The sequence below is a fragment of the Glycine max genome, chromosome 20, assembly GCF_000004515.6.
Source record: "Glycine max cultivar Williams 82 chromosome 20, Glycine_max_v4.0, whole genome shotgun sequence".
In the NCBI taxonomy this organism is placed as follows: Eukaryota; Viridiplantae; Streptophyta; class Magnoliopsida; order Fabales; family Fabaceae; genus Glycine; species Glycine max.
In genome coordinates, this window is record NC_038256.2 from 39,592,031 (window position 1) to 39,614,449 (window position 22,419).

Sequence of the window (22,419 nt, forward strand, 5' to 3'; positions counted from 1 at the left end):
AAACAGGGAGCACTGAGTTGGATGATCCTATAGAAGAGGGGTTTGTTCAGGTGAAAACAAAACACCAGAAAAAAGGTAAAAAAGTGTCACTCATAAAGACAACCCGTATTGAGGATATGCAAGCTGATGTCCAAAGAGGAAGAAATCATAAAGCTGTAACTAGGGTCGAGGAGGCTTCCTCCCGTCCGAATCCATGATCATTGCCTCTTGGAACATCAGAGGCTTTAATTTGCCTCTGAAGCATCATGCGATGCAGAACTTCCTTCGCTGCAAGGAAATTAACGTTATGGATGTGTTGGAAACAAAGTTGAATAAGGCTTCAGTTGAGGAAATCATGAGAAGAAAGTTTAGTGACTGGAACTTCACCCATAACTTCGCTTCTCATAATGCTGGCAGAATTCTTATCCTTTGGAAGCAGGATAAGATTCATCTTTCTGTTTTGGAGTCAAATGCCCAATTGATTCATTGTGCTATTGATTGTAAAACCACTGTCAAGCGCCTTCAGGTATCATTCATCTATGGTCTTCACTCCATTATGGCAAGAAGATCTCTTTGGATAAATCTGAATAGTATCAATGCTAATATGAATTGCCCCTGGCTCCTCATTGGTGACTTCAACTCCATTCTGTCTCCCACCGACCGTTTCAATGGAGCTGAGCCCAATGCTTATGAGTTGCAAGATTTTGTTGATTATTATTCTGACCTGGGGTTGGGGAGCATCAACACTCATGGCCCCTTGTACACGTGGACTAATGGCAGGGTGTGGAGCAAACTGGACAGAGCTTTATGTAACCAGGCCTGGTTCAATTCCTTTGGAAATTTTGCTTGTGAAGTTATGGAGTTTATTTCTATCTCAGACCATACTCCTCTAGTTGTCACCACTGAGTTGGTAGTGCCTAGAGGTAATTCTCCATTTAAATTCAACAATGCTATTGTGGATCATCCAAATTTCTTAAGAATTGTTGCAGATGGCTGGAAGCAAAATATTTATGGCTGTAGCATGTTCAAGGTCTGTAAGAAATTGAAAGCTCTTAAAGCTCCCTTGAAGAATCTTTTTAAGCAGGAGTTCAGCAACATCTCCAACCGAGTAGAGCTAGCTGAGGCTGAATATAACAATGTGCTTAATTCTCTAAAGCAAAATCCTCAGGATCCTTCCCTTCTTGCTCTAGCAAACCGGACTAGAGGGCATACCATTATGCTTAGAAAAACGGAGTCTATGAAATTTGCTCAGCTCATCAAAAACAAATATCTCCTGCAGGCTGATAAATGCTCCAAATTCTTTCATGCTTTAATCAAACGCAACAGACACAGTCGATTTATTGCTGCCATAAGGCTAGAGGATGGGCATAACACTTCCTCCCAAGATGAAATTGCCCTTGCTTTTGTGAATCACTTTAGGAATTTGTTTAGTGCTCATGAGCTGACCCAAACTCCTTCCATTTCGATCTGCAGCAGGGGTCCTAAAGTTCCCACCGATTGCTTTGCGGCCTTACTTTGTCCTACTTCTAAGCAAGAGGTTTGGAACGTTATTTCTGTGATGGATAATAATAAAGCTCCTGGGCCAGATGGTTTCAATGTTTTATTCTTCAAGAAGGCTTGGAATATCATTGGTGATGATATCTTTGCAGCGGTTAATGAATTCTTTACAACTGGAAAAATTCTAAAGCAGCTCAACCATGCTATTATTGAGCTTATTCCTAAGCATGATCAGGCCTCCCAGGTTAACCATTTTAGACCCATATCTTGTTGTAATTTGTTATACAAGATTGTATCTAAAATTCTGGCCAACCGCATAGCCCCAGTGCTTGAAACTATTATTGGGGAAACTCAAACTGCTTTCATTAAGAACAGAAAGATGATGGACAACATCTTCCTAGTTCAAGAGATTTTGCACAAATATGTCCGAAAAAGTTTCTCTCTGAGATGCCTCCTGAAAATTGACTTGCATAAAGCTTATGATTCCATTTCCTGGGAATTCTTGGATTGGATGCTTAAGTCCATTGGCTTCCCAACCCAGTTTTGTACTTGGATCATGGAATGTGTTTCTTCCACTTCTTTTAGTGTGGCAGTCAATGGATCCATTTATGGTCACTTCAAAGGGCAGCGGGGTCTTAGACAAGGGGATCCTCTCTCCCCTTATCTGTTTGTGCTCTGTTTGGAGTACTTTTCCAGAGATATGAGCAGCCTCAAGGATGATGCCAATTTTAAATTTCATCCCAACTGTGCAAGTATTCAGCTATCTCATTTGGCTTTTGCAGATGATATTATGCTTTTATCTAGAGGAGATATCCCTTCTGTCTCAACTATGTTTGCCAAGCTTCAGCACTTCTGTAGGGTTTCAGGGCTTTCCATCAGCTCTGATAAATCTGCCATATACTCAGCCGGTATTAGGCCTCATGAGCTTTCTCATATTCAGCAGCTTATTGGATTTAGCTTGGGTGACTTCCCTTTCAGATACTTGGGTGTTCCCCTTTTATCATCTAGATTAAATGTATGTCATTATGCTCCCTTACTTTCCAAGATTACTGGCCTGATTCAGGGATGGAGCAAAAAGTATTTATCTTATGCAGGTAAGTTAGAGTTGATCAGAGCGGTTATTCAACGAATTGTGAATTTTTGGATGGGGATTTTTCCTTTGCCGCAATCTGTTCTGGACCGGATCAACGCTTTGTGCCGTAATTTTCTGTGGGGCAAAGCGGATATTGGCAAAAACAAGCCCTTGGTTGCTTGGTCAGTAGTTTGTTCTCCGAAAAAAGAAAGAGGTTTAGGCCTTTTTAATCTCAAGGACTAGAACCTTGCGCTTCTTTCCCGTATCCTGTGGGACTTTCATTGTAAGAAAGATTTTCTATGGGTTCGGTGGGTTCACCATTACTATTTCAGAGGGAGCGATGTGTGGAATTACAATACTTCTTCATCAGATTCAGTTTTTATAAAGAAAATCATTCAAATAAGGGACTTTATTATCTCTAAAGAGTTAAGTACGGAAGAGGCCAAAAAGAGGATTCAATCTTGGAGCACCAATGAACAATTGCTTGTTGGCAAAGTCTATGAATACATTAGAGGTGTCAAGCCTACTGTTAGTTGGTGTTCTGTTATATGGAACCCAGCAATCCCCCCTAAGATGTCTTTCATTTTGTGGCTTGCTAAAAGGAATCGACTGCTTACTCTTGACAAAGTTGCTTTTTTGAACAAGGGTTCTCTATGCCCTTTATGTTCAAATGAGCCTGAGTCAAATGTTCATTTGTTCTTTTCTTGCAGGAAATCTCTCCAAGTTTGGGCTCACATTCGTGATTTGGCTCCTTTCCGCAGACGTGTCACTTCTTTACAGCGCATTACTAACTCTTTAATTAGGGGCAGATCCACATCAGGTGTTCAAGGAAAATTACGTTGTCTGGCTATAGCAATTACAGTCTACTGCATTTGGCTGTCTAGGAACAAGCTGATTTTTGAAGATTATCAATTTTCTGTAATAGAGGTTATTAGCAAGATTAAGTTTCTTATGTATAGACAAGCACACATGTTGCATTTGTTTTAGCATCTTGATATAGGTCTTCTTGTATTAGGGAGACTTTTGATTTTCTTTAACTGCAGGGTATGCCCCATTTATTATTGTATCATTTTGGATTTAATATAATTTACATTTTTTCCCAAAAAAAAAAGAAGAAGCCTTCCCCATTTTCATGCCACAAGTTTTCGTGAAGATAGAACGAAAAATTAGTATATTCTTGTTCCAAGATTTTCGCAATGGTATTTTAATAAATTAAAAAGGGTACGCTGATAAATTTCACATTATTATATTTATGTTAAATAGTTCATCAAACAACATACAAAATAAAAAAAAGTTGTCCAATAATTTAAATAGTCATTATTCAGTTTTGTTCCTCTTTGTACTGTAACATGATCCGTATCAAACGTATCCATTCTATTGTCATGTTTCCTAATTCCCTATTTTAGTTTTTTTTTTTTACAAAATATTTTAGTTTTCTTAAATAGCTTGATGATCCATAAACGCTAGGGATTAATTTCCTTTACAAAAAAAAAAAAGAAGTTTGATGATGCCTAAACTTTAGGGATTGATTTAGAATGTGTTTTGCTCCATTTTATTTCTGTTTACTTTCTCCCTCAAAAATGATATTTTTTGAAATTAAGGTAAAATATGTTGGGTATTATTCAAGTTCGATTTTTGATAAATTTTTGGTCAAATTTCGTATTTTTTTTTCCTGATAAACCCAAAGATTAAAAAAAAAATGGATGAGTGACTGCCTAAGTAATCCGTTGATGATTGTGCCAAGTTGTCAATTTTTCTATGTGAAAATTTCTTTGAAAATGCACGTCATTAATTTCATAAACTTGTTTTCAAACTTCAGCTTTGTCATGCTAGATTCATGTAAGCCGAGGTTAAAATTTCCTAGCCATATATGTCAGTGTTTCTCTTTGTAACGGCTGGTATACAAATTGACAAATCCCATAGCGAAAAGAAAAGAGAACAATGATGCACACAAGTATACGTTTTAATATATATATATTTTTTTGTATTTTAATAAATCTAATACGACTAAGGGGAGTCAGCTGGCATGCAGGCTGCTTTGTTAAATAAACAAGAAATTGACATTATTGTTTTAAATTTAGGAAAAAAACAACCTAAATTCTTGACAATGTTACCTAAATTCAATCAAACTATCCTTTCATTCTATCTCCACAAATCTTTTTAGCAACTGTAGGGCGATCATGTCTAGGCTAAAAAAAAAACTGATAGTATCCTTGGTTGGATTGGATTGAAGTAGGTTCAAGCTCTGATTTTGCATTATTCTCATAATTTATACGCATAAACTAAATAAAAAAGTGTGGAGGTTCAAAATTTCGCGCAATCAACTTTGAAAACTAACTCCTATTAGGTATATCAAAATTCACATACGCATTATGTTCATACTTAACGTTATTGGCATCCTGAAACACTATTAGCATTTAACACTAAATAGATATACATAAACACTAATTTGATTTCATTTTTGTTTCTTCTGTTTTAATGTACACATACCATTTTCCCCGGCTCGTCTAGCTGGATACGAGGTTTTTGTTGACAAACGACAGGTGAATCCCTTCTCCCCACAAGTTTGCGTTCCAAAAAGAGAGCATCCAACAAGTGAATTTCATTGAACACTTAGAAAGCAACAACAAACCATCCACTGTCAATTTTTTGCCTTAATACAAACATGGGATCAGATGAAAATTTTCAATCAAACGATTTTGAAGAATTATTCTAAAGGTTAGTCCTTAGTTTATTCGTGGTACAGAGCAACCCATTATTAATAGGGATTGTACAATTGAAGGAAACCCACTACTCAGTCCAATATATAATCCCTTTTTGATAGGAAATACATATTATTTTTTGAAATATATTTAGATAGTTCAGAGTTTCAGACAAAGTTTTGGGATTAAATCTTTTATCAATTTTATAGACACACAAAAAAAAAATCATATCAACAGGAAATAATTACTTGATTTAAGATTAATATTAAAGAATTCATATAAACCTTTTCATTTGAGTAAATCATTGTAAGATTGACAAAGTACTTTGTTCAATTTCAGCTTTATGGAAAAGACACGTTGGAGAGGACGATTTTTAGATTTCAATATCTTTATGAGAAATTAGTCTTTGACTCTTGATTGAGAAATATTCTAAGTTGATAAAAAAAATCTACAAATTTATTTTTGAAATTATAAGTATAATCACTATAGTTTCTAATTTTTCTAAACCCTTATTTAATCCAGGCTAATGGAGTATCTCACACCTTAGCTAGCAATTCAACTAGTTTCCCTCAAGCTTATGCTTTTCCTGTAATTCCTCATTGTATCCAACAAATTATTGAAATGGGAATAGTTTGATTTTGTTGTTGTAAAAAAAAAACCCTTATTTAATTCCTGATTTTCTAAATAATCGTATACTTCTTTTTACTTCATTCTTCATTATTATTAAAGATGAAGTAAATAAATTTTTACAATTAATAAAATTAAAATTATTGAGAGTTTGAAACTTAGAATATGTTTAGATAATTATCGTCAGAAATAAAAGAAGTTTCTAAGTTAAAATTAAAACTTCTCTAAAACTTGATTTTAATTTATAGATAAAATATATTTAGAACTACTCAGGAAATTTACCTATTATCACTCTGGATATCTTGTATCTTAGTCTTGAATTACCTTCCTTGCTCCTCCCACCCAAATATAGAGCGAAGAAATCAAGAGAGCTAAATTCATAAATAGGGAATAATTCATCTAGAAGTTTGAAATTAACCTCTTTTAAGTATTTTTCATTTGACACTCCCGTATCCGTGCAAAGCTGTCCCAATGGCACTCGTCATTCTTGAATACCGAACTCTATTTTCTTTTATGACATTCACACCACATAATTTTCGTTGTTGCTTTTATTTGACTTTTATGCAGAATTTTTTTTTTTTTTTTGGATGTAGATGAAAGTGAAACCATTCTAGCCGGCATATATATCTAGCTATAAGTTTTCAGTTCCAAAGTAATAAGTGCATCCAATTGAGAGCTATCGGCTTTAGAAAGCAACATCACACCATCCACTATCAATTCCTTGCCTTAATACATGCCATAGGACGAATTTTCACTCGGAATTTCTGGGATAAAAAAGCCACAGCACTTGAAGTCACTAAGCTAGACCAATGCATAGTTCAAAAGACTTACCCTTCATTTATTCTTGCCATAGAGCAACGTATTATTCAATTAAACAAAAGATCATTCATTACTCAGCCTAAGTAAGATAAGACCCCAAATGTCATTGCTCTGTTGCATTTAAATGGTATACATACTACGGAATTCTAAAAGAAGATCTAACTTAAAGTTACTCCCCTTTTTTTTGGATCCACACATAAATTGACCCGGCAATTCATTATTTATGAGACTAAATATTCAAGCAAAGGCACGGTGCAGAAGAGGTGGCCTAGACTATCTTCGAAAACTTGCCTTACATTTGGTCAGTCTTTACTATGAAGTTCTTTTTTTCTCCATTTTCTGCAGGGGTATTTGTGGCACAACTCAGCCATTACTCTTTATCGGCATCAACATTTGAAGGGGTTTCATCACTTTTAACAGCTGGAGTTTCTAATTTGCCATCTTCAGTATCAGTAGGCTTGGCAGCAGCATCAATATCACGGGAAGTAGATTCTAATGGTTCACCAATGGACTCTGGTTCAGTTACTGGAACTTCTTCACTTTTAACAGTTCCAACCTTCACATACTTGCTCATAAACTTATATTCCCAGTCTTGTAAGGCATCAAGCTCAAACGGGCCAAGACCAGAAATATCCCCAGTCAGATCTTTCTCTTCAAAAGACATCTTTGCTAAGGCTCTGCTAGCATCCTTGCCAGCAAATAGGGCATAAGGTCCACCAGGTCCATAAAACATCCTGGGAAGGACACAATTCCACATGATAAAAATAAGGGGTGTTAGCACCCTATCAAATAAAACATATAAAGAAACAAATAAAATCAGCACATATTTCATTCTCAAATAATTGAGATGTATCATGTTGTCAAGCAAAGTCACATATCACATCAGTTTCTTGGATATCTCCATTTAAAGATTGAAGGTATACATTCTCTTAAGGAAGGCCAAGGTTCATACTCAATGTTGTGTCAAATGATGTTGTAATCACAATCAAATGAAACTGGCTAGAGCAGGGCCAAGTTTCATAGTTTAAGACTCGAGAAAGTCCAGCTGAGCTAAACTGGCTAGAGCAGCCCAAACAGAAAAACAAATGATGCTTATTGTAATCAAAATCAAATGAAGCACATCGAGGACAAAATATGCACACCTGCTCATTAGGGGTATAAAAGGGTTAAAAATGGGTAAGTTTCAGAAGAAACAAGTTAGGTTGCAATGACAATGTTTTTACTGTATCTATAGACAATAAATGGGCAATAAGCACTTTCCATCAAAACATACATAGATGTTCTTGTTTTCCTTTCACAGACATATTCATATAATCCTCAGATCAGAGATCACATGATACATACTGTATAAAAATTGTATGAAAATACTAGCTTATAGGAAAAGTTGATTTTGGATAATAAATGGGACACTCCAAGGCAACAGGACTGATTTAGAGATAACCCAAAAACATTACTTCCATAAGAAACTAATTGCACACAAATCCAAAGTTAGCAGAGAGAAGAGAGAAATTTCACATTTACAAAAGACAAACACTGATATCACACATTACTCAGCCTCTCAAAACAGTACCTTCCAACTCAATAAAATTAAGCCAATTAAAAATAAAGATCCTACGAGTACTACTACATTTTTTCAACATTGAGATGCATCAACGTATACACAAACATGTAGAAATAAGAAGTAAACAGTGAAGTTTCCACCTTCCACCCATTCATACCAGCAAACAGTAAGTTAATATGAATGGGGAAGTTGCAAAATGGAGTGTTAAAACTGAAAAAGAACTTCAACACAACCTAAAGTTTCTATAATTCCCGTGTTCAACCTATGCAATCCCACCTTCCAATTTACTCCTCAAACCACGGAGAATGGCAGTTTGTTTGGTGGTAAGTAAAATGTCAATTCGCACACTTCCCAATAAAAAAAAACACCCGTTCCAATGTAAATCTCTTGACTGAATTTAATTTAGACACATGTCCTTGAATGGTTCAAAATCAATTCTTCTCAATTCCAAAGCAAAGTAGCAAACAGGTCCTTAATAATACGAGAGGCATCTTATCTTCTCTGCCACAGGAAGAACAAAAAAACAACATAAAGGAGCCACATGCAAAAAAGAAAAAAAAAACTGACCTTCACAAAAACAAAAGTAACTCAAAAGTTTCATATAGATTGATAGATTGATCATCAACACAAAAGGGCACCCGAAATAGCACAAATGGGGAAAAAGATAAAAAAAAAAAAAAAAACGGACAATATAAACCAAAAACAAGAAGGATAACCTAAAAAAACTCCAACTAGGAAAGGTAGGCATTGACTATTCAACACAAAACAAATAAATAAATAAAATACCCAAAACCTAAAATGAGCGTAGACAATCAAAATTAAAAAAATGCAATTTGGAACAAAGGGGTGGGTTTTGTGAGACAGTAAACCTGCTCTGGGAGACATCATAGATCTGGGCCTTGATGGCCATGAGCAAGGGCTTCTCGGGATCGGTGCCGTCGTAGGCCTTGAGCTCCTCCGCTGTGATCTCGCCGAGCTGAACCGGGGGGCGCAGAGGCGGCATCTCCTCCTCCTCCTCGACGTGGCGGTGGCGGTGATGGTGATCGTCGGAGGAGCCAAAGAGACCCGTGACGACGTAGTAAACGGCAAAAAGAAGCGCCAGCACCGTGAAGAAGGTGGAAGGAGAGAAGCCAGTGTAGGCTACGATGGCTTCCTTCAGGGTTTCCCACAGCTGCACAGCCATCACTCCGTGTTAGAGAGAGAGAGAGAGAGAGAAATTGAGGAGGCTGTGAAGAGAAAATAAAATAGTAATATATATAATCAACTCAGAATCTTCGGACCACAGGGTTTGGTCTTGAATTTCTTGTCGTATCTACGCACCTAACCCCACTGTTCATTTCGGCAAATTAATACATTTAGGGCTCAAATGGTGCTGAATACTATTGGATTTCTTTTTTTATTAGAGGTGAATAGGGATATGATAGCTTTTTTAAAAAAAAATTCAGTTTTTATTTTCTCAATATTTTTCATTCAATTTTCTGTTAGTATTTTTTTTAAATTTTTTTTACCTATTTTTAGTTTCTTGTTTATATTTATTGCTCAAAATTAATTGTTGTTTGGTCAATTTTTACTCTGTAGGGTTATCTTATATTTGACATTGCTTCTAAACAATAAATATAGATGAGGAATTCAAAATGGATAAAAAGTTTTAAAGAAATTAAAAATAATGATGAAAAATTAATGAAGAAGTAAAAATTACTAAAAATATTTTGAGAGACTAAATATTATAATATAAAAAAGTGAGGAACTTAAAATTTAATTAATCCTTTTTTATTCTTATAAATATATTTTCGTAATAAAAAATCATGAGATTATTCCTTGAAATATAATAATCACTAAAATAAATTTTATCTCTTCTAGTAATTTTTTTTCATAGTAAGATCAAAAAATCCAACTCATACTTAGAGAAATTTAGTCATTTATCAACTCTAATGGAGCATGTTAGTGTTAGTATACTGGATTGCATATGATACATGTGATAAAAATATGATAAAATAAAAATTGGATAAATTATAATTTTATTTCAATATTTTTAGTTATTCTTCGTTAGTTAATAGTATAATTTTAAACACTCAGTTTGAATGCGAAAAGCATCATGAGTGAGAGCAGTATATATTTTACAATAAATATAATAATAATTTTAACATTATATATAATTAAATTGTGAAATAAAAAATAACAAAACTTAAATTAAAATATACTTTACAGTATATATTTTAAAATAAATAATTTCATTGTAAATATAATATCATGTTATACAAAATATTACTAATCCATGATTTTTTTATTGGAACCAATACATGATTATTAAAAAAAATTAATACCTTTCAAAAGAATATTATCTACTAAGAAGGATTGAGACAAGCTAGACACTCGTTACTCATTAGGGTGAAGATAAATTTGATGACCCAAAAAATATTAATAAAATACTTACATATTATACAAAGAAAAGAGATTATCCATGAACAAAATAGACAGTTAGAAACTTGAACTCATTTTTTTGTGAGTTATATTCTTACCTTATGTCGTTGCACTTATCTATTCCATTTCTCCCAGTTATTTTTGCAGTTAAAATAATTAATTTGTCTCTCTAAATTGAACTATCCTCGATTCTTTTTCTTCTTCTTCTTGTAAAATGAACGATTTGAGTGAAGGGGCGCCGCTATGGCCTTTGGTATGCTTGCTTAAAACCTCGTATAAATGTATAATTAAGATATATGGTTGCTTATGTTTTATTATGTAGAAAAGAAGGCGAAATTTTGGAATAGAGCCAAGAGAGTATTGAAGGGATAGAAATATTGGCTGAGGCGAAAGAGGAAAGAAAATTTCGAGTTTTTAATTTTTAAATAAAATTAACTTACTAAATAACCCTATTAATTAACTAATTTAAGTAAAATACAATATAATTTGTGTCTAAATATTTTGATTCGTGTTATTAATGTGAGTAAACTAAAATTTAAATTAACTCGTGCCAGTAAATTCCTTAAATATTTTTTAATTGTAAAAACTTGTTCTTGATATTGACATTGTACTGGTTGATGAAGATCTTATAGCGCAAAATTTTGAGAAAACTGGACTGTATTTTGGACTGAATTCAAGTCAGGTTCAATTTTTTTTATCAAAATATAGTTGAGTCAGCTTCAAATGGTAAGTGTTGATCAACATTCAGGTACAAAACTCCTAAAATACATTATTAAATAATGAAATATTTAGACTGAGAGGAAAGTTAATTGGTTGCTATACCAAAAACAAAGTAGTATTGTTTCCAAAAAGATCTTGGATCCTATGTCAAGAAATTCATATTTTAATTTAGTAAGTAAATATTTATTATATAATACTACTGTAATAAAATAACCACTGAACTAAACGTTCAAGTATACGCTGCAAATATTCACCACTATTACCTGCAAATATAGAATGTAAACTAATGTATCTAAACTGCGAATGCAAATTGTTGCTTCTCGTTGGAGTTATTAAAATTGAAGTTACCATCGAAAATTGTGACTTTGTAGAATGGAAGTCGTATACAACTTCAATTTTAATTTTAATAAAAAAAATAAAAACAAGACAAGTCTTACTTGATATGTATGACTTTGGACTTCCATTCTAGAAAAATTAACATAAGTCGGGTACAAGAAATGTGACTTTATTTTTGCAACTCATCTGTCTAATCTAAAACTTATCTCGTTTAGGTAAATGTTTTTCAATTTACATTAGTTCCATAAATTTTAAATCAAGTTATCCCCCAGGATAAAAAAGAATTCGATACATCCTATATACTTGGTGCATAGGTTAGATAATCTTAAACAAAAATTAATGATACATTGATATGTAATTGAATGACATAGCAAAAACCTGTACACTGTCAGTGAGTGGACTATTTACTCATTGCAGTGCAAAATTTCAATCTACGACAATGAACAAGAACAATAGTATTTGACTCATTCTGCAGTGATTATCCCCAACACTCACCCTGCACATGTAAATGTTCTCATTTCGAACCCTTAAAGACTAGTTGGCTACTTGTAAATGTTGAAACTAAAGAAGAATGGCCAAAAACTAATCTCCTTATATTCTATAAAGAACCATAAGTCTTGTCAAATTTTCATGATTTAAAACACTTCTCAAAATGAAACCAACTACAGAAACAAAACTTATTATTCCTATATACAGTTACAAGATTTGGCTAACTCCTAAAGGGTGCAACAGCATTCATTTGTAAGAATTAAACTTTGTTTATTTGAATCTACATTTAAGGTAGCAGCATTACTTAACAACAGAAAATGTGACATAAGCAGTAACAACTAGATCACTATCAGATCACTTCCGTTTGCTTAAAGTGAGAGAGACCTCACCTCATCTGTTTTCCAAAGCCCTTCCTCGTACTTGTACCACCTAATCAGTCCTTCATCAGTTCTTGTTCGTTGGCACATGACACACGAGTCTTCCATGCATGTGAGAAATTCACGTAATCGAGAAGCCTTCTGACGAATAGTCACATCAATTTCTTTAATGATTCTTTTTTGTTGAGGAGCTGGGAGGGCTTCCATCAGAACACAATGTGATATGTTGAGCACTTCCAAGTGTTGTAAGTTGTCAAGGATGAGAATGAGAACATCCTTATATAGCATGGAGCATCGAAGGCTCAAGATTCGTAATTTTGGAAGAAAAGCAGCAAGTGATGAAGCAAAGAAAATGTCACATGGCCCCATGATCTTGAGTTCACTAAAGTTCTTGCAGTGTGTTGAGATTTCCTCCAAAATATATGGTGGATTTGCTATACTAGGCATTGTCAGGGACTCTAACTCTTTCCAGCCACGAATGGCTTTGCACATTCCTGGTTTCTTGATTCTGTTCCAAGCTGGCAGAACGAGTCGCCTGAGCTGTGGGCACCTGCAAAAGGGACATGATTAACTCTTTGGACAAACTACATGTGCAACCTCCATTTTGAAGGAATGTTAATAACCAACAATGGTTACCCTCCTACTCGTCTAAAAATTGAAATACAACTACTCTATCCTACTCATTTTCAAATATTTTCCAGCAATCCAGGGTAAAAAATCTCATAAAAGCTAGTCCTAATATAGTTATTGACCCAATATTAAGCAACATTAGGATGTCTGGATGTGAGCTTCAACGGTAGAGATGATCAATCAACATATCATATTCCACAAGGTTGTATACAACCTGTCTGTATTGATTTTATATGGTTCGTGCAACTTTATATGTTCAATACATAGATATAATGATTTTGAAAGTTGAAGTTACCTTTCAGCAGTGTATGTCAACTGTTCATCACTTACGTACAAGTTGAAATGGAAGATCAAAGTCATTATACTCTGCTGGCTGAGGCTCAGGGAAATCTTCAATATACGCGTTAACGTCCTATCAGATCGTCCATCAACATAAACAAATGGCTCTAATGGGATCTTGATGAAGTTAGATCTTAACATTGATAAATCTAGTGTTTTCCAGAGAAGTGGATCACAGCATGCCATGCGCCATGCACTACAAACACGAGAGATGCCGGATGTCAACTCAAAAATGTCAAGCAACTGAAAAATCTTCACCAAAATATCTATGTCCAGATCCTCCCATCTCCTTATGTAAGAATCGTTGTCTTCCATTATGCCAGTTTTCCAAATCTCTTACTGAATTTCAGTGTAAAGAAACCTACAAAAATCAGTGGTAAGTTTAAACCATTAGAGTGAAAAACTAATAGCAGCACATGAAAAGAATAGAACTTCCGAAATAAACAGAGGATAACAGCAATTACAAGCAAGCTTTTAAATCCCGGATAGCAACATGTATTGGCCAACCCCAAAAGCATTATAGTGGTATGGCCACCATTCTAAAAAAATTCATATGATTTTTATAATGTAAACAATATACATATAAATTCTCAAAAAATGATAAAAAAAAATACATTCAAAATTCATGATATTCATAATTAACAATAAAAAGTCATAGGTGTCTAGAACAAAACATAGAAGTAAATACCAACAAAAGTCAAATTCAAGTTCCCTAGATACTAGATAGGAAATAGGAATCATAAATCACCATCTTCTAAATCCAAATCTTCTTCCTTATCATGTTCACTACTGTGACAGCTGTAGATTTCTTCCTCTTCCCCCTTTTGTAACGCTGCCGAGAAGAGAAGGAGAAGAGATGGATGTCGCAGGAGGAGTGGGTAGCAAGAAAGATGAAAGGGCTTAGAGGAGTTTGATTTCATAACTTTTGAAAGTGTTTCAGACTTTAGAAGAGTTTTTTCATTAAATATATATAAGCAAAGCAGAATGATTTCAAAAAATACCCCTTCAAAAAAGCCCTAACGGTAATGCCCTGAGGTCATTTTCAGAAAAACAGAATAGTGGCACTATTCAGGCCGCCAGGCCCACTACAACTGCAACACTGAACTGCCCGACTACAGAGGTCCCCCTTGCAGTCAGGGCCTGTTGCGCTCCACCATGGCACTATAGCAGCGCTATAACGCACTATTCTCAAATCTCAACCCTTATTATAAGCATCACCACATTGCCCCATTTTTTATTCAAGGAAATAAATGATATATTTATTTATTTATTAATTAGGGTCTTTTTAAGCGTTGGTCTTTTGTCTTTATCTTCAGTTTATGACACTTTTTATTATAATGATCACATTGTCACATCTTTGGAGCAAATAAATACATGATCAACTTAAATTCACAACTTTTATACTTTGCTCTTTGGTCTTAAGCTTTCAGACTTTGGTCTTCAGTGTTTTATCTTATGTTCATCACACTAATGTATTTTAGGGTTTTCATCCTTTCATGCTCCAACCTTCCTCTTCCAGTCAATATTTCAAGTCTCCATTCTACTAATACCACGTTATTTAAAGATAACAGATGGAGAAACATACAGATTTCATTTTCTAAACAAGATAATCATAAATTATAAGCCAGAAAATTTAAGAAAGGTGTAAATTTCATTTCAAGTTAAAAACATTGAGCATGAGATACTGGTGCTTCATTCACAAAAATGAAGATTTTAGCTCACAAATAACTAAATATACTCAATTTCTTAAGAAAATCTTTTGGAACATACCACTTAATCTCACATCACAAGTTTTGAGGAAGACAACTTTCTTTGTTATTCTACAAATTAATGGGAGCGATACCATTTCCTTATAGGGCATTTAGTACATAGAGTGACTAGAGTCTTCTTTTTTTATTTCTAAGAATTCATGAATTATGTTTCCTAGTGATCCTATTTTCTTGAGTATGGCTAAAACTCAACAATTGTCTTTAGTATGTTTAAAAGATTCTTGAGAATGTTATCTTGAGTATGGCTAAAACTTTCCTATTTTCATCAGAATCTTAGATTTCTGCCCCCTTCTATAGGAATATTTTATTGAGATTTGAGAAATAGTTAAAATAAAATCCTGGAAATGTTAGTTCCTTAGACTATTTTAAAAAAAATCATACCAAACTACGTGTGCTGGCCATATTCTGCCTTCACTTTACTGCCATAGGTTTCACATCACCTGGCCGCCATCGATCTTAACTTAACCGACATCTATCACCCGACCTGCACATGATGACATTCCATTTCCCCTCATCCACTTATCTCCTTGCCACGTCACCACGTGTAAGAATGACCAACTTGCCACGTGCTTGATAATAGAACAACCATTTTTCCTGCCAGATTCCACACTATATAAGATGTCCTTTCTTCAACAGGTATTCATCCATTCATTTTTTCACTCACCTCTGTCTTGTGACTTGGGCATCATAGCTTTCGCTGGTGCACCCTCACCATCTGCTCCGCCAAAGCCACTGTCATGCTCCACTGTCACCCTCAAGACTTTTCCACTGAACAATACGAATTTAACATTCCCAACTTAAGATTTCTATGAAACCTAAAAGAATGTGTCTACCAAACACCCCGTCCTAATATACAGTGTTAGTCATTAGTTAATTAAATAATTGACAGTACTAAGTTTCAGCACAAGTTCTGATTAATCTGCAGGGGCTAACAATCTTTTACCTTCACCCTGTGAGAAAATTGAGAGAGAAGTTCACACTCATCATCAAGAACCACCATGGATACAACCCCTGTCCATGGTCATTGAACTCAATCATTTTTGCCTGAACTTACAAATCAAACACAGATAAAATGCTAAATCACCAACATAGCATCTCCAAGAAGCAATTAATGATTCCCATAACCTCTTTACTAAATATCATTAAATCTACTCGATGATTCTCATGAGTAGGAATTTTTTTTTTTTAAGAGATGTGAGAACAGCAAAGACGACCAAACAAAGAGTAGAAAACAACATTCACAAACATTCACTCAACAAACAAAACTTATCATTGAAAATGAAAATTGGATGTCAAATGAGTGGGAGAATGAACAATTAATCTAAACAAAATTAACAATTGGTACTCATTCAATCGAACTCTCTCGTACAATTACTCGTGTTTCACTCAGCCACTTACACCAACTTCAAAACTTTCATGTCAAAACAATTACTCGTGTTTCACAAAAAAGCCTCAACGAAAAATCGTAACTATCACACACCAGATCTCGAAAGCAGAAACCGAAGAAGTCCAGGAAGGACCAATCAGCGCCAAAATCTTGAATTATTGATCAAACAAAATTCCAGACACCCAGAAATGAGAAGGCACAGAAAACAACTCTTGGAAACTAAAGAAATTCTGGGTCATTCGTTTAAGATGAAGATCTAATCCCCCGTTACCCCAAAATTTAAGCTTGTTATACACACAAGAACATAGGCAGATGTAGAAGTGCATGCGTGTGTGCTTTGTGATCGTTGTTTTGTGTAGAGTAAGAAGAGAGAGAAGAGACATACCTTAAGAGAAGAGAAGCAGTGTGCGGTGTGGATTTTGGCGTCGTTGAGTAGCTGAGTTGAAGCTGAACAAGTGCAAAGGTTCTGAGTTGTCCGTTCATGCTTTGCTTTGTGGTTTTTTTTTTTTTTTTTTTTTTAAATTTATATATAAATGTTACCGAAACATGTAAAATTGTGAGAAGAAAGGTGGATGTAGATGCGGATTCCAAGGGGGCGGTGGGAAATTACGGAAAAAGGCTTAGCTTAGGTCACGAAATGTCATTTCCGATCAAACAAAACAAAACTTTGTTTGGGAAAAAAAATTAATTGCAGTTAATTAGATATTTTTAAGAGAAAAAAGTGAACCCACAGGATAAAAATTTAACATCATCCGGTCCCAATATGATAAATTTATTATTTTTTAAAAATGATCATTTTAAAATAATTTAAATAAAAATTTGTAATTAAAGAATAATATTTTATATGATTAGACATGAAATTCTTTTTAATATTATTTTACTATTAAAATTTGAATTAGAATTTCACATTCATTCACAATCTATATAATAAAAGTTTGGATTGAAAAACATATTAAATAGTCACTAAAAGTTATAAATTAACTAATACAATCATTTAAGTATAAATAATTATATATGACGGTGAATTTGTTCGCTTTTATTGTATATTTTAAAAACTTATTATCAAAGTTAATATATTATCATACATAGTAATATATTTTTTGCAAGTAAAAAAATAATGTGTTTCTTCTACTTCTTTTTACAAGCCTACACATCTTTCATGGGATTTGGAAAGCAATTATGCGATAATAAACTCAATCAAGTAGGACAATATAATTTTATATAAAAAAAAGGTAGGACAAGATAATAAATGTTTTATTCCAATATTTAAAGTAAGATAAAATGTCATTGATGACGATACAATTCTTTTTATATATCAATGTACTTTACTAATTAATTTCCTAAAAGTTGGCAAAAATATCTAAATAGAATTCTAATTTTGATTGAAAAATAACTTAAAAAGTTTGTATTTAAGTTCTTGAAAAAAATACATTTTCTCACTCGAATTCTACATAAGAAAATTATGTAAAATCTTGTTTTTTTAAAAAATATTTGTAAAATTTAATAAAATCTCATTTATGTTATGAGTAATGATATATCTTCTTATTTTCGGACAAACCTTCCTATCACTCCAACTTTATGAAGAAAATGCTAAATGAAAAGATAAATATATTTAATGTCTTAAAAATATAAAATATATTTACTACTTCCACATAAAGAAAGCAGGATATTTGATAGAAAATGTTGAGAGAAAATTTAAAATTATTCCTTTTATATACATCCGTGTGTGACATAAATATAAAAAAATATAAAACTTTCAAGTAAAATATTTATTTATATTCTTTTACATAGAAAAAATGACGTCAGAGGTGGTTTGGTTTCAGTTCAGTAACAAATGTTGTCGCGAGTTTGAAGTTGACTACCCACAATAACATAGCTACATACATCACATGCCAGTGAATCTATTGGATTTGTTTGCCTATGCTGATGCTATGTCTACCTCTCTTATCTATTTTCATCCTCACATTTTAATTTACAAAACTAAAATTATACTATTATATTAAAACACTGATTAAAAATTAGAAAATATTTTTTTATTAAACACAATAAAAACACATTAATAACTCTCTTTCGTATTCGCGTAAAAAAACACTTTCATGTTTTTAATTTTAATTCTTTGATCAACATTTTAAAAATATTCATTAACATTATCTAATTATATGTATTTTACCAACAGCTAGCGCCAACTTTTCTTCAGGTATGGACCTGTGGCTTTAATTTATTCCCTTTTCAAATAAATTGCTTTTTGGTTTTAGGTTGTGCTCAATTTTGCCTAAAAATAAAGGTTGTGTTCGATTCCAGAGGCTGTGGGATCCGTAGAGTAAATTTCTCTCTTCACAATAACCATCTTAAACAAGAAAAATAGATTATTTGTACTTAAAATCGAACCAGAAATACTCACATAAGGGCATAATGATATTTGTGTCTTAAATTTAATTCTCTTGTTATTTTCACTGTATTTCTCACCTATTTTACTTAAAACAAACAAAATAACATGTTATTTTATTTTTATTCTATTTTTCTCTTTTCAAATAATCTCTATTATATTTTTATATATTTTATTTCTCTCCTCTAAACCAAATCAAATAAGACATTAATTTAGTGGTATCAAGTACAAGAAGAATACTGGTTTGCCTCGTTTTGGTGGATTTAAGTGCAAGGAAGGAAAAGATTGGGAGAAAAATATGTATAAAGAAAAAAAAATACATTAAATTATGTGATAAGAAATGAAGATAAAGATAAGAAAAAAGGTAAAAAAAAAAAAACTTAGTATATATATTCATGTTGTAATTTGTTAACATATTTCAATTAAAAAAAAGTGAGTGTACATTGAGAAAGAAAATGCAATATTATATTTACAGAAAAAATGAGCTATACATTGATTAATTTGTACAGTATTATTCAATTATAAGTTATCATAATATAAAGATTGTTAGTTTTTACAATAATTTTCTTAAAAATTATACCAACAATCATTTGATTGTTTGATGATACAATTTTTTTTATATTATTAATATGTGACCATTAAATTCGAATTTATATCATAATTTATAGAACATTTTCCCTTTATCTTTCTATTATATATGACGTATTTTATTTCATTATTCTTTTCTTATTTGTATGAATTACTATATAAATTATATGATTTCTCAAATAAAATTATAAAAAAATGCTCTTTTTATGCATGCAACAAACATAATTTCACACCTGACATAATAGTAAATTCGGAGAATAGGTGGGCAAATAAAGTGGAGGTAAAACCGACTATTTTGATAACATTATATTAATAATTTCTATATATTATTAATATAAAGAAACTTACATTGGTTAGCCAATAAAATAATCATTGTTGGTATGATTGTAAAAATGATTATTATGAAATCAACAAATTAGATTTTTGTGATTATAATAATGTGTTTTTTTTATATTGTCAATACATATACTATTTATTCTAATAAAAATAATAAAATATACAAATTTACATACAAGTAATGATATATAAACATTCCATTATTTTAAATACTCAACCAAATTTTTTTATTTTTCTTTATTTATTTTTTCTTATCACATCATGAACTCTACTACACTTATATTTTTTTTTCTATTTTTACCCTCTCAATAGTTGTTAAGATAGAGTATAAATGTACTCTAAAATCACATGCAAAGTTTAAATTGTCTTGACTTGATTTCTTTTAAATTAGAAGTTTTTTTTTTGTTGTTAAAAAAATTCTTCCTATACTTCTTTAGGTCGCACAACCAAATTGCAACTCAAGCTTTACGTTTCATATCATATGTAAGGGATTCATTCTTTCTTTAGGGTGTATATTTGATTTGATTCTTTAATACGATATATTCAGATGAATTTAAGTTTTCAAATTATTTAATTACCTTGCCGCATTGCCATGCATGGGATCCGATATTTAGCTTGCATGTTGTAGGTAGTGGTAATTCATACAATTCCATTCACATTGGACATTGGAGTGTCTACACAGTTTTTTTAGCAAAAATGTAAATGTCAATAAACTTAATAAAGACACTTGTGATAGAAAATTATCAACAGTTTAGAAGGACATGCGAAATCATCCAGATTGATAATTGATTTATTTGTTATACTCAAACTGAAATATCAAGTTCAGCTATAGATTAAGCTGAATTGTGATTTAGGTGTTGTTGGATTCTACGCGGTGAGTGACAAAGCCCAGTGTCTAAGTTAGCCAAACTTTATCTTCAGGTAGTGAAACATGTCATTTTGTTCTTATCGAAATGAAGTGACCGGGTTTCAAGTAACATCTGTGGTTGATTTAAGATTAAAAAAAAAACGTTTTACTACATCACAAATCATAATCCCTCTATAGAACACAGGTTAAATTTTTTTTATCACATACTCTTTTTTTAGGGGTAAAAATAATAATTTGCATTTCACTGTTCAGGAATAGTCAATAGGCGTGCATATAAAAAAATGATTTCATAGCTTTGCTATAGGGGTCAATACGGATCGAAATATGATATCCACAATTCAATGAGAACCTACCCACTGTGATCAAGATAAATACATGTATTCCTGGCTCTTTCAATTTGAGAGAGGTAAGATCTATCTGCTAAACTTATTAATTATTATTGATTGATATACAAATCTACCAGAACCTGTGAAGACTTGAATGAATAGTTGTTGTTGATGAAGATTTTGATTGAATCACAAACTTCCCGTGCACGGTGACTACAATTGGTTTGTGAGATTAAAACATAAACCTTCCATCAGAACCTATGATATACACACCATTCCTATTTCATTTTCATTAATGGATGGTGACTGAGTAGCATAATAGTTGGTAAAGATTTTTAAAAGTTATACAATTGATACTACAACACTCCACGACATAATTTTTCCTCTATCTCTATTATATCAACCACTTTATCACACATTTTCTCCTCTCCTCTTATTTTTCACTTTACTGTTCTAATTATCTGTCACATTTTATCAGACCTGATTATTCTTATCTAATTTGCGTGTGCGTGTTTCTCCATTACATCAATCATTTTATCAAACTTTTCCTCTCCTCATTATCTGTCACTTTATTGTTCTTACTATCTATCACATTTCCCACATTTAACACTTTATTCTTCTAAATGTGACTATTAAAAATGAGAAATTTAATTTAAACCATTAGATTAAAATTAAATGATTAAATTACACATTTAATTATAAATCAGTGGACTTTCTTTAAAAGTCTCACATACCCTTTAATTAAAAAGGAATAAAACTGAAATTTATAATTAAACACGAAATCTAAGTGCCAATCCAATAATTATAATTAAATGTTATTTTTTAATAACTAAAAACTCTTATCTGATATGCATGCTTAATTTTGCTAACTACTGCAAAGAGCTGAAAGAGATTATGACTATTTGCACTTAACACCGTTCGAAACTTTGGGTTGAAGCTTCCTTTGCATGAGCTACTGTTGGTCCTTTCAACCAATTAATCTTTGGAGAAATAGACATTTTACCTACTAACAGTTCTATTAGCCCAATCAGTGACCAGTTAAATTCGAGAAAATATTTTACAAAGCCCAAAGAAACACTACGAGGGTCACCCTGAGCCTGAGGACGACCATAAGCCGCACAGAATGACCAAGGGAGCCTACGAGACTAGCATAAACATATAAACTAAAAAGTTAACGGCTGAAATAAACA

General features: G+C 32.6%; 2 protein-coding genes across 6 annotated transcripts; both read right to left on the reverse strand.

The window, feature by feature from the left end:
* Positions 1–6,691: 6,691 nt before the first annotated feature.
* Positions 6,692–9,631, reverse strand: LOC100788825 (membrane steroid-binding protein 1). Its single transcript, XM_003556051.5, has 2 exons — positions 9,127–9,631; positions 6,692–7,430 (listed from the first exon to the last, which is right to left on the reverse strand). Exons 1-2 carry the CDS (start codon positions 9,438–9,440, stop codon positions 7,067–7,069), a joined length of 678 nt encoding a protein of 225 aa, XP_003556099.1. The 5' UTR covers positions 9,441–9,631; the 3' UTR covers positions 6,692–7,066.
* Positions 9,632–12,359: 2,728 nt separating this feature from the next.
* On the reverse strand, positions 12,360–17,268 carry LOC100789355 (F-box/LRR-repeat protein At3g48880). 5 transcript variants are annotated; one of them, XM_014773014.2, is made up of 6 exons: positions 17,111–17,264; positions 16,282–16,349; positions 16,003–16,106; positions 15,720–15,932; positions 13,526–13,930; positions 12,360–13,150 (listed from the first exon to the last, which is right to left on the reverse strand). In XM_014773014.2, exons 5-6 carry the CDS (start codon positions 13,882–13,884, stop codon positions 12,592–12,594), a joined length of 918 nt encoding a protein of 305 aa, XP_014628500.1. In that variant the 5' UTR covers positions 13,885–13,930; positions 15,720–15,932; positions 16,003–16,106; positions 16,282–16,349; positions 17,111–17,264; the 3' UTR covers positions 12,360–12,591. The 5 variants fall into 5 exon arrangements, with proteins under 5 accessions (XP_014628500.1, XP_040869261.1, XP_040869262.1 ...); XM_041013327.1 differs by having other exon boundaries at positions 16,003–16,184; XM_041013328.1 differs by having other exon boundaries at positions 15,720–16,106.
* Between the last annotated feature and the right edge of the window lie 5,151 nt (positions 17,269–22,419).

Bases quoted from the DNA above. Each gene is read 5' to 3' on its own strand.
- LOC100788825 (XM_003556051.5), bottom strand. From the start codon at position 9,440: ATGGCTGTGCAGCTGTGGGAAACCCTGAAGGAAGCCATCGTAGCCTAC. The intron at 7,431-9,126 runs GTTTACTGTCTC...TGTCCTTCCCAG, and splicing joins TATGATGTCTCCCAGAGCAG to GATGTTTTATGGACCTGGTG.
- LOC100789355 (XM_006606038.3), bottom strand. From the start codon at position 13,884: ATGGAAGACAACGATTCTTACATAAGGAGATGGGAGGATCTGGACATA. The intron at 13,151-13,525 runs GTAACTTCAACT...TCCCTTTTGCAG, and splicing joins TTGACATACACTGCTGAAAG to GTGCCCACAGCTCAGGCGAC.